This window comes from Haemorhous mexicanus, chromosome Z (genome assembly GCF_027477595.1).
Source record: "Haemorhous mexicanus isolate bHaeMex1 chromosome Z, bHaeMex1.pri, whole genome shotgun sequence".
Taxonomy (NCBI): Eukaryota; Metazoa; Chordata; class Aves; order Passeriformes; family Fringillidae; genus Haemorhous; species Haemorhous mexicanus.
The window spans coordinates 36,639,243-36,653,951 of NC_082381.1; the positions used below are offsets into that span (position 1 = coordinate 36,639,243).

The 14,709-nt window shown below is 43.6% G+C and overlaps 1 protein-coding gene across 5 annotated transcripts in view; it reads left to right on the top strand.

Annotated features, from left to right (window-relative positions):
• Positions 1–14,709, top strand: part of PALM2AKAP2 (PALM2 and AKAP2 fusion) — a 269,580-nt gene that overhangs the window by 246,838 nt on the left and 8,033 nt on the right. For 4 of the 5 annotated variants that reach the window (XM_059873427.1, XM_059873428.1, XM_059873429.1 and 1 more), the window contains 2 exons: positions 214–2,611; positions 9,398–9,576. In XM_059873427.1, coding sequence (XP_059729410.1) covers positions 214–2,611; positions 9,398–9,576 — 2,577 coding nt within the window. Of the gene's footprint in view, positions 1–213; positions 2,612–9,397; positions 9,577–12,788; positions 12,828–14,709 lie in introns of all 5 variants that reach the window. The other variant, XM_059873432.1, reaches the window with a different exon arrangement.

Sequence of the window (14,709 nt, forward strand, 5' to 3'; positions counted from 1 at the left end):
TTGTTGTTGTTTTAATACCTTTTCCAGCATATGGTAAGGTAACTTCCTATTTTTTGTGTTAATGGCTTGCCTCAGAGCTTTCCCATGCTCTGAGGGAATGCTTTAATCTCATCTTAAGAAGTGCTAGGATTTGTTTTCCAGTTGGTGTTTGCTATGCAAAAAATTAGGCCTTCTTTTTTTAAGACTTCATAAGTTTTCTCTCTTTTATTTTAGAAATCTTCCAGAATCCCGGAGGATGACATCAGGTTAAAAAAAAACAGAGACCAAAACTGTGCCAATTTCTTGGAGCCATCTACTGTGCTTGCTACAAAGGAAGAGAAAATGGAAATTGAAGTTCCAGTTTCTGAGCATAAAAGCATCACCACAGTGGCTTCACCACATCCCATAGACAATCCCACCAACTTCTTTTCACCTGCTTCCAGCCGAAATGGACTTAGGGACAGGCATGAATCTCTGGACAGTGAAGTTGCTAAAGAGATCAGATACCTAGATGAAGTGCTGGAGGCAAATTGTTGTGATTCTGCTGCAGACAGCACATTTAATGGCACATCCTCCCCTGAACCAAGTGCAGTCTCCATTATGGATGGTTCAGGAGCATCTGCTACTGTCAATAAAGAATCAGTATCTAGTGAAAGGGAAGAAAATGTAGCAGACAAGCAGGTATCCTTGGAGGCTGAGCCGTGTGAAGCTAATGTACCAGATGAGAACCTGAAATCTAATGGCCATTCCTTGGGTGGTCTGAAAGAAGACACTAGGGAGAGTCTGAAGGTGCCAGGAAGTCCCACTTCTTCAAACAGTTCTAGAAGATCCTCTAAGGATGGAGAAACAACTCTTACAACCCTTAAGAAGGAGGCAAAGTTTGAACTGCGAGCCTTCCATGAAGATAAAAAGCCCTCAAAGCTCTTTGAAGATGAGGAAGAGACAGAAAAATACAGAGTCCGCAAAGTGAGACCATCGGAAGAAATGATGGAACTTGAAAAAGAAAGAAGGGAACTCATTAAAAGCCAGGCTGTCAAGAAAAACCCCAACATTGCTGCCAAATGGTGGAACCCTCCTCAGGAGAAGCCCCTGGAGGATCAACTGGATGAAGAGCATCTGGAGTCTCACAAGAAGTACAAGGAGCGCAAGGAGAGGCAGCAGCAGCAGCAGCAAGGTGCGACATCAACGTCCCCCAAACAGGGCAGCTGCTCCTTTGTATCCCCAGAGCCAGTCAATGTCAAGAAGGAAGATATTGTCACAGAGCAAATTGACTTCTCGGCTGCCAGGAAGCAGTTCCAGCTGATGGAGCATTCAGGTCCGTCTCAGGGTCAGGCCCCACCAAGGCGGTCAGTAACGCCCAAAATGTTCTCCGTTAAACCCTTCTACAAAAGCCTCAATTCTCCCCATGTGGACAGGCCGATGTCATCTGTGACAAGACCCGTTTCAGTGTGCGGGCAAGCTGCACAGCTTGAGGGTAACAACAACACGGTCATCAAAGCACAGAAAGTCTCCTGTAGCTCAGAAGATGACAAAAACACTCAGACTACCACAGCTGACACAGTGAGAGACTTACCTTGCAGTGATAGCCCCAGAGCTGGACCAGCCTCAAAACTGTGGGCAGAGGATGGAGAATTCATGAGTGCAAGGGCCGTCTTCACAATGGTGAAGGATGATGGACAGGGAATTCTAGATCACTTCCCAAAGGCAGGCAGTGCCTCTTCACCGCCAGAGGAGCTTGACTCCGGTTTGGATGACTTGTCTGTCAGGTCTCAGGATACCACTGTCTTGGAGACCCTTTCCAACGACTTCAGCATGGATAACGTAAGTGACAGCGGTGCCTCCAATGAGACCATGAGCGCCCTACAGGAAAGTTCTCTGGCGGATTTCTCGCTGCCGCAGACCCCGCAGGCCGAAACTCCAGCAGAGTGCAGGGCTGATGGCATCTCCAAGTCTTTCAGTGACCCAGGCTGTGATTCGCCCTCCTCTGCCTTGGCAGACTCCGTGCTGATGGACGACCAGCTGGACTACCACGCTGGCCTGCTGGTGCAAAACGCCATCCAACAAGCCATAGCTGAGCAGGTAGATAAAGGAAACCCGAAGGAAGAAGAAATCCCAGCAAAGAAAGAGGTCTCAGCCAAAGAGCAGCCAGCCGGCACCGGGCCAGCTCCAGCATCCAAGGAGCATCAGAACCCAACGTTTGAGCCACCCCAGGTGTCTTCACCAGTTCAAGAGAAAAGGGACACCATACCAAAGGCTTCAAAAGAGGAAGACTCAGGACTCAGGGAAGGGAAAAGTTTGCAGCAGTCACCCATGTACTCAGCCAGCCAGCCATTCCTTGTGGAAGAAAACAGGCATGAAGTCAGCTATTTCAGCAAGTATTCAGAGGCAGCGGAGCTTCGGAGCACCGCCTCCATCCTGGCCACACAGGAGCCTGAAGTGACTGTGGGCCCTTTCAAGTTACGGTCGAGGAAACAGCGGACTTTGTCGATGATCGAAGAAGAGATCAGAGCTGCCCAGGAACGAGAAGAGGAGCTGAAGAGGCAGCGGCAGGGTTTGCAAATGGCACCAAGCCCTGTTACAAAGAGTGCACCACCCATGCCCACCAGAACCGTGTCTTACAAAACTGCACCAGGTAAGAGCCCAAAGTGTCAGAGCAGGAGTGAAATGTGACTGAAGGGTCAGGTACGGGTTAGTTTTATGTCATTTTTTAATGACAGTGTTGTTTTGCAGGGGGTGGGGGGGCAGATGACTTCATCTGCCTGGAAACTGCATGGGACAGCTTAATTTTCTGGCTGCGAGCACACCTGTGGAAGGTTCTGGGTTTTCACAAATACAGTGCAGAGACGCTGATCAATCTTACTAAACCCTGTTCTGTGTTCGCCCACTGCCACACAGTAGTATGACATGTCCATCGCTGTGCTGCTCAGACCACCCACTGAAATTTAGCATCATCTCAAGGAAGCACAGCAGCAGTTTTTACAGCTGTGTGGCTGCTTGAAAGACAAACATCCAAGGCTGTCCTTAATAGGTTTCCTGTTCTCTTGCATGCCATTAGGGAAGTGCAAATAAGTGGAGATATGCAGATTTTGGGGTATGAATTAGGTATCTTTTTCTGTGTGTTTTGCTTTCTGTTTTGAGGTCTTGGTCTTCATTAGCTTTGCCTTGTAAAATCATATCCAGAGCTATGAGCTGCCATGTATTTTAGATGGTGTTATTCCCTACTGAATTAAACAAGCAACACAAACAAATTATTCAATAGATTCAGTGGAAGTCCTCTTGACCAATCAGTTTCTGGGTTCTTTTTCTGATGTTCACAGCAGTTACAGCATATCTGTCTCCCCCTTCCTCTTCTCAAGAAATAATGTCATGCACTGATGCCTTCTAAATACAATACAGAAAAAAATGCATTCTAAAAAGCCTCAGAAACAGACACCAGGCTTATTTCTGTGTAGTGATTTTCATTAAGCATATACCTGCATATGCTTTGCAAGTGCCTGTAAGGTTTATTAACAGTGGTCATTGTGAAAAAGTATTCATTCTACCAGAAGTACTTAAATGCTGTCTTTATTTCCACTGGTGTAAATACAAGCCAGTGGTAGTAATTTTCTTTTGAAAGTCATGGTAAGTTTGATTCAGATGTAGATTTAGCCCATTACTCAGTATGATTGTGAACTTGGAGTTTTATGGAGCACATAAATAGTGAATACTTAGTTTAGTTTCTTCTGCAAAGAGAATGATCTTAACATGTATTTTTTGAAAAAAATGTAGGAAATACCAGTCTTTTCTTTGAAGTGCTGTTGTTATAACTCCTCTAGTATAGCATTTTTCATAAGGATCCTTTCTAATCTGAGGTGGTCTGAGAAATGTCTGACAAGACATGAGATACAGGGCACTACAGACATCAGTTAGGAGGACTTGTTTCATAAAGGTGTGCTCATGAGTGTGTTCAAAACCAGCATCATCTGTAGCTGAAAGTGCTGAAAATGGGATAGATAATGATTGTATTTTACTCAGAAGTGATGTTGGATGGGCTGCTGACACTAATGCTTGTTTTAACAGAGCTTCTGGGAAAACAGGAAACTTCTGCTTTCTCTACACAACAAGGCATTTTCTTTGTGTCTGTAAAAATGTTTGTCGTAAATTACATTCTAGAGAAAATTATATAAACTTCTGTTTATAATGAATCATTCCAGACAGTTTCCTTTAAATGTCCAAGTGCCATATGTTCAAGAAAGAAAATTGGGATCTCTTAGCCAATGACTCAAGCTACTGCAATTTGCAGCCGATGACAAGGCAAAGAAATAATTTCTAGGAAAAGATGAATATGTGTCAGTGTTTAAGACTAACATTGATCAAAAAAACCACAAAGAACATTGGCAAAGTTCTTCTTGGTTCTTCTGCTTTTGGTGCTTGCAGAACAGCAGATATGCTCAGCATAGCTCTCAGCTGCAGGACCCTTAGCATTGGAAGATGTATAAACCTCAGTTCATCTCTTCCTTGCGGTCCCTTTAGCCAGCTGTATTGCTGTTAACACCTGCAGGCATCCTAAGAAATAGGGTGGAGGAATACCATGTAATCCCTTGCAAGATTGCAGCAACTTCCCTTTTAATAGTTACAGGGTTTTTTCAGTATTTGTTAAAAAAGGCAAAATATAATTTAGCAGAGGCACAAACATCAGGCTGTTAGGATAGACAGAGCAGAGGTGACATACAGAGCAGAAAAGAAAACATGCTTCTGCTGGGCCCAGTAAGAAATATGCTGTAGAATATGCCTGGTACTGTAGTATGTATATCTAGTTTCACAAAGGAAAATAACAGCAATTCTACTACTGATGATGATGATAATAATAATAAAGAAACAGAGGTATTTCTGTCAACAAATTGCCTTTTCCAAAGAAAGAACTGGCACTAACATCAGGATACCTCAGCAGAAAGGGATTAAGGGGTCAAGGATAAATTTGAAAAATCTGTTTCTAATCCTTAAGTGGGGAAGTGTATACTTACTCTTTTTGGAAGGCATAATAATAAACTTAATTAGCAATGGCCTAGCAATCAGGCTGTATTGAGGTGGTGGTCTGGGCAGAGCAGCTTTTCTAGGACTCCTGGTGTTCCCTGACTGTTTTTTACTGCTGCTCCCCTTCACTGCTTTGAACTGGGTGGATACTGACATAGGTAACAGAAAGACAGACTTGTGAAAAGGGACTGCAGTGAACTGCAGCGTAATTTAACTGAAGTGTGGCCAATAACACAGTTCATGTAGGCGTATACTGCTAATTACTTTAGATAGCAAACAGGCTGGCTTTACTCACCCTGACAATTAACTTCAAAAAACTGATAGTAACACTCACTTTGTCTGCCAATCACTCAGCACAGTCCAAAAGGTCTCTTAGTAATAAACTTCTGTACTGATAATAGTTATCCTTTAAATTTTTTTGTTCGTGATTTGAAACAACCTTTTAACCCATCTCAGATCTGAATTGACACAGAGTAATTTCAGTGCCTCTTTTCCAGGGCATTCTTGGAAAGGTGAAGAACCTATGTGAATTTTTCCCAAAAGAGTTGGGTTTCCTGCATGAGGAGACTCAAGAAAGACCAAAGAAGTACCAGAGTATTGCTATATAGATAGTCACTATAGATCCCAAAATATTTCTGGAGCCCTGTTTAAATCTGAACGTTTCCTATGTTGTTTTGCTGCAGCTCCTGCTGCACTTGTCACGGTGGGAGCAGTTGCATGGCAAGACAGGGGTTTCCTCCAACAATGTGCAGGTGGTACAGCATCTCTCCAGGGTAGAGCATTTGGGGCTGTCTGATTGTTTGTTTGAGCAGGATGATGAATGTGTGACATGAGATGAATCCAGCATAAGCATGGTGATGTAATTCCCATGGTTTTTGTTACTCCTTTTATAAGAAGTAACTTTGACCATAAAGAACTTGTATCTAAGTTCTTGTAGTGCCTGGCTCTGAGTAATCCTGTTCCTCAAACAGAGGTGTGAAAATCATTACAGGAGAGGTCTTGGTTCAGTGGAGGCTTTTCATCTGGAGCCAAACCCTTTGTTAATATCTTTTGTCTCATGATGAGAGATGGGGAGTACCTAGCAGAGAAGCCATGCCTGAGAGATCCTTTGGGAAGCTGCCACATCTGCCTTTTTGGTGCTTGTCACAAAAGTATTGCCAGGTGAGGCATAAGGCGCATCGTGCTTGTGTGCAGGCACTCAAAAACTTGCACAGGCATCAAGGAGAGCTGCCCACCATGCCCATCTTCTGTTGCCCTCAGCTGATGAACTAAATGAGAGAATTTCAGTGGGTGGTGTAAGCCTAGTGGGGACATTGCAGCTTAGACACACAAGTAGTCAGATACCTCTAAATTGTTGGTAACTGTGAGGGATGGGTGTGTGCTGTCCTTTTCTTTTTTCTCTCTGCTTTCTTACCCTGAGTGACAGCTGTGGAGTTTAAGCCTCAGTCAGAGATTTGAGCCTAAGTCAGAGATTTGAAGCCTCAGAGTTTGAGGCTTCAGCCTCAAAACCATTTTCCATTTCAATTTTTCTCTAATTAAGACCTATGTTTAGGAAGCTTCTCATGTTCAGCTATAGCCTGAAGATAGTTTTTGTGTAGTGGGAAGAGAAGCAGAAACTTTGGGCAAGATATTTCGTGGTCATTGCAAAATTTTTAATGCCTTGCATGCATGTACAAAATGAGGGTCAGATATAATACATATGTATGGACTCCCTTTTAAAATCAGAATTATGAGAAAGGCTAGAGTAGAAATGTTCACAGAAGATGCTGTTTCCTTACCCCTTCATAGGCACTGGTATGAAAAAAAGAAAGTTAATAATTTTCTCCAAGGATTCCTCTGGAGTGCTCATCAGTCATCCCCAGAATACTTCCAGGAGTGCCTTAACAATCTACCAACCCAGGTCATTTGCCCTTTGCTTTCTTACTCCCTCCCTAGTGGAGGATGTCTATGAAGCAAGAGAATCTTTGAGACACACTTTATTTACTGTTTGCTTGTTTGTGGTTTTGCATATTTTCATTGCTCACCTGGTGCTCAAGAAGAGCAAAGAAGCCCACGTTTCACCTGGAGTGGTAATGATACTCTGTATTCCTAGAGGGATCTTTTTTTTGAAGTACTTTGGCAATCCCTTGAGTCCAGCACAGACTGGTTTCCTAAAACAGTCTGTCCTGCTGAAATGTCTTATTTTGAAAATTTTTCTTTGCTATGCAGGTGTCTTAAAAAAATTTAAACAGCATCTCTAAGTAAAAAGCAAATGTGTATTTATATTTGGGATGTTGTAGCCTTCATATAGATACACATATGTGTAATATGTGTACATATACTGTGTATATATATATATATATATAGTGTGTGTGTATATATATATATATATATATATATATATATATATATATATATGTATGTATGTATGTATATATATATGTATGTGCAATACAAAGCTTAGGGTCAATGATTACTTGAAGGTCTCTTCCAATATTAAAGTTTTTCTCATCTGTGATAATGGAAATTGATGGGCCTTGCATCCAGGGCAAACAGTCCTGCATGAAGATATCCCCTTTCTTAAACAGAAATCCCCAAAACCTGCAATTTGCGTTGTTTTCCAGGCAAAGGGGAGTGAAAGGATCTTTTTTCAGCCGTTAGGCTTGTTTGTAGATTTGAGCATCCTGTGGTGTGTGTATCCCTGGAGAAGGTACAAGTTGGGCAGACATTCTTCCCCCATTACATCCATCCATCCAAGGCAATTACTAATGTAAGGACGACGTCCTTAAATCAGCAAGATATCTGAGCCTCAATCAGGCCTTTCATTTTCACCACACTTTTTTACCCACTGGGCCTAATTGGCAGGGTGTCAGCTGTTTCAGGTCTCTCCTGCTGAGCAGTCTAAGCTGTCACACATGGGTGCAGCTGGGCAGCTCAGGACCTACTGTTGGTCTCTGCTTTGGCAGCATGACTCCTCTTAATCTGTGGAGCAAGTCCTGATGCAACCCAGAGAAGAACCTGTGCTCATAGTAACTCCCCTTTCAGTCTCTGGTAGGGTGTTATAAAGAGGATTCCCAGCCTCATCCCTGCCCAGCTTAAATTAAGCTAAAATTGAGCTTAAATTAATGAGAAACTAATCATGCTGGGTTTTTCAACAGTGATCAGAAATGGAAAACCCTGGCAAGGGGAGTTCTTGTAAAAATACCTCTGCAGTGTTGGCTCACTTCTTCAAGAATAAGTAGTGTTGATTTTTACAGGATATTTCAAGGCTGCTCTCTAGTGGATGCAACTACCATGACGCTTTTTGAAGGACCAGCTGGGGTTTTCATTTGTTTTAGCAAGAAGTCTCCTGAAAATCAGCATGATCCTTCTGATTATTTCACTTATTTTTAAGGGGTTTTCAGTGGGTATTTTTCTCTTTTTGTGGTATTTTTTTTACATTCATTGAAGTGTCTTATTTCAAAGAGTTGATGATGGTCTGATGGAAAAGGAAATATGATTTTGGTTCAGCATTTCTTTCTCCTGTCACAGCTGAAAACCCCCACATATCATTCCCTTGACCTGCTACTGTCGTCCTCATTCTTCCCAGGAGGACATGGTGGGTGATTCACCCCAAGTCAGTGCCTGGTGATGAGAAAGGGAGGCTGTCCTTCCCAAAGAAGCGTGGGTTGTCTGCCTGTGAGCCCTCCTGCAGCTTACAGCAGTGGTCTCTTGTCCTGGTGTGCCTTTTACCTGCCTTTGGAGTCACACTGTGCTCAAAACAGTGACCTTCCATGGGGTGCAATGGAGTCGGCCAGAGCGCGAAATGAGTTCTCTTTGGCTTTCCTCCAACCAGGAGGGAACTCAAAGGCCCTACCTGAACCAAGAGTTTATAGGACAGAGACCTGATCCTACTCTGCCACAGGAGCACTCTGTGCAACCTGCAGGAAACTGGTGCAGGGAAGAGCAGCCCTGGGGATCGACCCAAAGACTTTCTTGCTTACAAAGCAGATACAAAGCACTGGGAAAAGAGAAGGCAGCTGTGTTTAACAAGAAGCCTTCTTTGGATGTCTGGTGCATGGTCCCTGTTTTGCATTGGCTGAGCGAGAAAATAATAGTCTTGTGGTTTTCCAGAATCTTGCGAACATTTCCAAACTGCAGAATTTTATCCTGTAGGAGGAAACAGGGGTATTTCAAGCAGGTACTTTTGCAAACGGTTGTTTTGTAGAAAGATTTTGTAGTGTTTTTGTGTAGTGGGTTACAGGAAGAGGGAGAATTTCTTTTAAAGTCCATGACCATCCTGATTTACCAGATTGTTTCCTAGACTTCATTCCAAACTGTTTCCTCATTCAAAATCTGCTGAAAATGCTTCTCCAGCTGTCATCTTTGGTAAACAATTTGTGAGTCCTCAGCTTAGACAGGGTCATTCTTTTTCGTGTCATTGCAGGGAAGATAGAGAAGATTAAGCCTCCTCCATCCCCCACCACAGAAGGCCCTGCCTCACAGCTGGACCCTCCACCCGAGGAGTCTGCAGGAGCCCAGCGGCCCAAGAACCTGATGCAGACCCTCATGGAGGATTATGAAACACACAAAACCAAGAGACGGGAAAGGATGGACGACAGCGCGGTAAGCGTGGCTCTCCTTCTCCCTTCATGCTCTGTGATAGAGACCCTGACTTGCAAGAGCCACCAGACACTGAAGAAGGTCATTTCACCAGAATCTGATCAGATCATCTTGCAAGTGGATAAGGATTTTAACACGTTGCAAGGGGCAGGTGTTCAAAATGGAAGGATGTAGGTCAGTGAAGAGGAAGAGTGTGTCACTGCAAATATTAAAGGCAACTCATATTATGTTTAATTTTTGTTAATTATATTAACTAATAACAAGAGTAGTGTGTAGCTGCCCTGTAATTGGCAAATTCTATTAATTAACACATCACCAAGACCCTCCAATGGGTTATTTCAGTGGCACAATGAAATTTGGGGATCAAGCATGTATTCACACCTGTGTTTGTAGACTACCCCCCCCCCCCCCCCCCCCCCCCCACCAAAGTCCAATCCAAGTGTGCTCAGTCTTCACTATCAACTTCACTTATCAGTTGATAACCTCCCCAGAAACCACCAGTTGTGGAACTAGACCAGGAGGGTCTCAGAAGTAAACTTGGATCCTCCAACAGCCAGCATGTTGTTGGTGGATTTGTTGTCTTTCTTCCACACAAGCAGTAGTAGAGTTTATCTGAATTAAGGTGTTCTTTATTAGAGACACTAATAAGAAGAGCTACAGATTTTGTAACTGAAAGTATCAAAAATCAGGAAAATCTCTTTTTCCTAAAATACCATGAGCTGTTTCTTATTCAGAGTCATTATTACTGTGCAATGAGTGCAGAAAAGATAGTAAGATACAAGTTCATTGTAAGACTCCTTAAATGGACACAGTGTTTGCTGAAGCAGCCAAAGTCCTGCAGGCATTTCCCAGAGATGTCTGAACCATGACCCTACTGCCAAGGATGCTCCAGCAAACTGCTTTTTAGTAGTGTACACTAAAGGCAGGTTCCTGTTAGGGGTGTAGATGTAAGTGAAGGTTTGTGACACGAATACTGCACTAGTGTGGCAGCTTCTAATTGCTACTTGTGAATATTGCACAGTAACAAAAGGCAGTAAAAATCAGAAGGAATGGACTATGGAGGGGTCCTGTTGCACTTTTAAAATATAACTAAAAATGCAGATAGATTCATTTCCAATGCACACCAGAAAATTTCTGGACCCTTATTCTACTGAGGCCACTGAAAAACAAGGTTACGTTGTCCATCAGACTTCTACAGCAAATAGAAAGCAAGCTTGTGCATAGTATCATGTCTTGTTCTGGCAGTGGCATCTTGGGGCCACATCTTAGGAAGGAACCACTCTCTGGTTTCCTCTCCCTCCCCAAAGCACCCAGTGAAACGGGGTGGTCCCACCTGCTCTGCTGAGTGCTGTTTCCTGGCATCTCCCCAGAGCATCTGTCCCTGAAGGTGCTTAGAGGCTTGCAGGGCAGCTCTCATGACCTTTCCAGAATCTGAGAGGAACATTAAAAAGAGTTGGGTATAAAATACCCACTGTGCAAACCAGCACTGGAGTCCCACACCGAGACCATCAGCCTGGTGGCTGCAAACTTCAGAGCAGCTGCTCTGCTAATGGGGTGGCACTCACCTTGTACTGATCCTGTGCTCTTCCTCTGCCCCTGTGAAGAGTGAAGGGGACCTGCCCAGCCCATGAAGTTGTAGCTTGTGGCTGGGATCTTAGGTCCTGCTCATTTATTTATCTGAGCACAGTTCCTCAAGTGCTTGCAGAGCTGTACACATGCTCTCTGGAAGGTAGACTGGCCACAGTTGCCTGGTGTCTGCTGTAGTTTGAGGTGATGTCCTGTCCAGAGTGCTGGTCAGTGGTCTGGGCAGTATCTGACCACAGAGGTATGCTCTGGGCGCCGTGTCAGCTCTCCACTGCTGCTAAAGCTGCCCAGCCACTGACGACCCAAAGATGCACTGCCAGAGCATTGGTGCCACTCAGACAACCTGTGGGATAGATCCTTTTCTGGCATGAATTTTCAGGGCTTCAGTGAATTTGCAAAGTCCCAGTGCACACCAGTGTCCCACAGTGTTGAGGTTCGTTGTCATTCTCCTCTTCTGTAAGCCCACTGCATAAAGCCAAACAAGATTTTTTTGCTGCTGCCCACTCAAAATCCTACTAGAGGTCTGTGTCCTGCAGAGCCCAGGGAGAACTTCCTGAGATCAGCAGGAGTGTTTTGTTTCTTTTCCCTGGCTTTTTCCACTCTCCTTTGGTAAACAACTCTGCCACTGACAAGGGAAAGATAATTTTAATAAGAAGTGCTGCACTTGTACCACTGTCACTTTGAGTGAATATTTTACAGTGCAGGCTAAGCAAGTATTTATTTAAAAAACAAACAGCTTTAATTTGTCAGCAGAGAGCATTTGAGCAGTGTTCTTATGGAAAAGTGTTTCTGTAACTAAAGAAACAAAATAGCCAATCACTGCACTGTTTTTAAAAATACATTAAATACAGCAGGAGAAGGAGCATAACTGACAACAGACAGGCAGCTGCTCCTTGGAGTATTATGTCCTGAGAGCTGAACGTGGCTCAGCATTGCTCTTTGTGAGTGAGGAGAACCAGAGACTTCCTCAAGGACTGGAAGCAGCCCGGGTGGCTGGCACAGCAGCCATGGTCTCCTGAATGGAGAGATTTGTGGAAAGGTTTTGTGTCCATGGGAACATCCTTTCATGCTGAGCACACCAGCAGTCCTGATGTACAGAGATGCACTTTTGCCCTGTGTAAGACACAGCAAAAGACAGGAGGGTGGTTTTGGTAGGGCATTTACCCTCTGTAGTCTCGTCTTCAGGCATCACCACCTTCTGTTTCATGTTTGGCTTCAGTGGCTTCAGTGGCTACAACGTGGCCTCTCTGGTCAAGGCTTGTGGGTTATGCCTTTCAGAAAAAGGGCAAATCAAACACATCTTGGAAGAGCTGTGCTACTCGGGAAGGGGGGCAGTTTCTTCCAGAGGATGTGTTGCAGTACAGGTTTCAGCAGATGAGTGAAAGAGAAAAAGCAGCAGCAAGGAAATGGGTCAAGCACTGATGGTAAACAAGACTGAGACTGGCCAAGCAACGTCATTAAAATAACACCAAACTGGCTAATCTTTACTTTTTATTTTTTATGACACTAAGTTGCTTGAAGTTTTATACCGCGGAATGTGCCAGTTCTTGGAATTTCTTAATTTGTTCTTGTTTCCTAGTTATAACATGCTTGTTCAATGTACTAATGCTGGTCTTTTCCCTTTCTACCAGTACACCTGTAAATTACTGTCTAGCAAGGTTACTTCTGAGGTACTTTTCAAGTGCTTGTTTATTTTTGCTTCTTCTTGCATGGTGATTCCAAGTGCATGTTGCTGCAGTTGTCATTTTCACAGAGTGTGCCAGTGCCATTTCATATTAAAAAAATGTGTGTGTGTGTGTGTGTTTGATAGTCTCCTGTATCTCTCATCAGCAAATATTTGTGTGGCTGGTTTTCTAACCCTTGGATTCTAGTTGCAATTTCTGGCATGGGAGGGATTGTAATTAAAGGGATGGGAGCTGTTGCCTGGGACTGAAGCTTTCCTGAAGTGAGAAATGAGAACTTCCCCTTAATCCCTCTTACCATTTAGCTGGCAAAGCCAAACCTGGGATCCAAGCATCTTCAGATGCTGCATGAAACTTCTGTGGCTTTCCTTTGTCTCTGATTGCAATGTATTTAATACTATCACAATCTCTAGCATTTTATAGAAAAACCTGCACACCATCTTTTCATCTGTGGAAGAGTCAGATCCAGGTGCATGGCCTCAGTCTGTTTCATATTGTGAACCTTTCCTTGTCCCTGTCTGTTGTGATGTGATGGCTGATCACAGTCCCACAACTTAGCATCAGTGTTTGTCTCAGGGTGGAATAAACCCAAATCTGCCAAATAAAGGGTATTTACAGTGACATTCAGTGTTTCAGCAAAGTAGTAATTGGCACAGTCCTTTTACCCACAAAGCTGGACTTTGCCAAAGGAAGTAATTTTAAGAGCAGCTAGTTGATACTGACTACAATGTTTGTTTCTGCAATGTTTGTTAATGAGGTGCTCGGTAATATGTATATTTCAAATGCCTGTAATTTTTTCTGCAGATTGTGGTAATGACTGATACTCATTTGTCCAACATCAGCGCTTTTTTATAAACCTGAACCTTCAATTTATTTTCTATTCCATAATATATTTGACCTCATCAGCTACCTCAAGACAAGTACATGAACATTTTCTGACCTGGAGAGTAAAGCAAAGACAAGTCTATGCCATTTCCTATTCATTAAATAATTGAGAGTAGGTTTTATCACACTGATACAAGCCAGTGATTGATCTTTGTGTATTTATAGATAGTTAAATCAGTATCAGAGCAGTGTGCTTTCAGAGTCCTGGTTTTAAACAGAGGTTGTGCCTTTTCTCCTCCATAATATATGCACAACAATCTAAGTCAAGGTTTGTGAACAGCAAGTAGTGATCAGAGTGTTCAGTGCTGTGTGAGAGGCAGAAGTTCAGGTGTAACTTTTACAGGCCCAGGCCATGGTCTTCTGCTGGGAAGAGTTTTGTGTCCACTTTATGTTATGGCAATGATACAAAGAGTGAGGAGCTGGAAAAGAGTGTGTATGAAAGAGAAAGGGGCTAGAAGTAAAAAAGACTGTAGGACACAGCAATTCTTCATGCAGGTGAAAGTATGTTCTCTGGCTATTCCCCAGCATCCATCCTCAGACTGAAGAAACCATGTGATTTTCACTGGAAACCTTCAGCTGAAACTAAGCAGGTTGTTTCAGAAGCAACAGCAAGACTCAAGGCACATATGCCCCTTCTCTTTACTAACCCCACAGCTGACCTGTGTCCCCTGTTCACCAGAGCCTTCCAAAATGCACTCTGGTGCAGGCTGGTGGCTCAGTTTTAATCACTGCAGCTCTGCCAGCTGTGCTTGCCCTCGCCTGGGAGCAGGGGCATCCACACAGTCATCCTGACAGCTCCACTCTGGAAAGCAGACCACAGCCCCCCAGCAAGCCACGGTAAATGCTGAAGTTCAGCTACCACAGCAACAAACCCTGCTTCATTAGGGGGATGTGTTGCATCTGCCCCAGATTCCTGCAGCGTGTACTAGCAGCACATCCCACTGCTGTTTAAAGAGACCTATGTGCATGCCCTCGTATAGGAAAT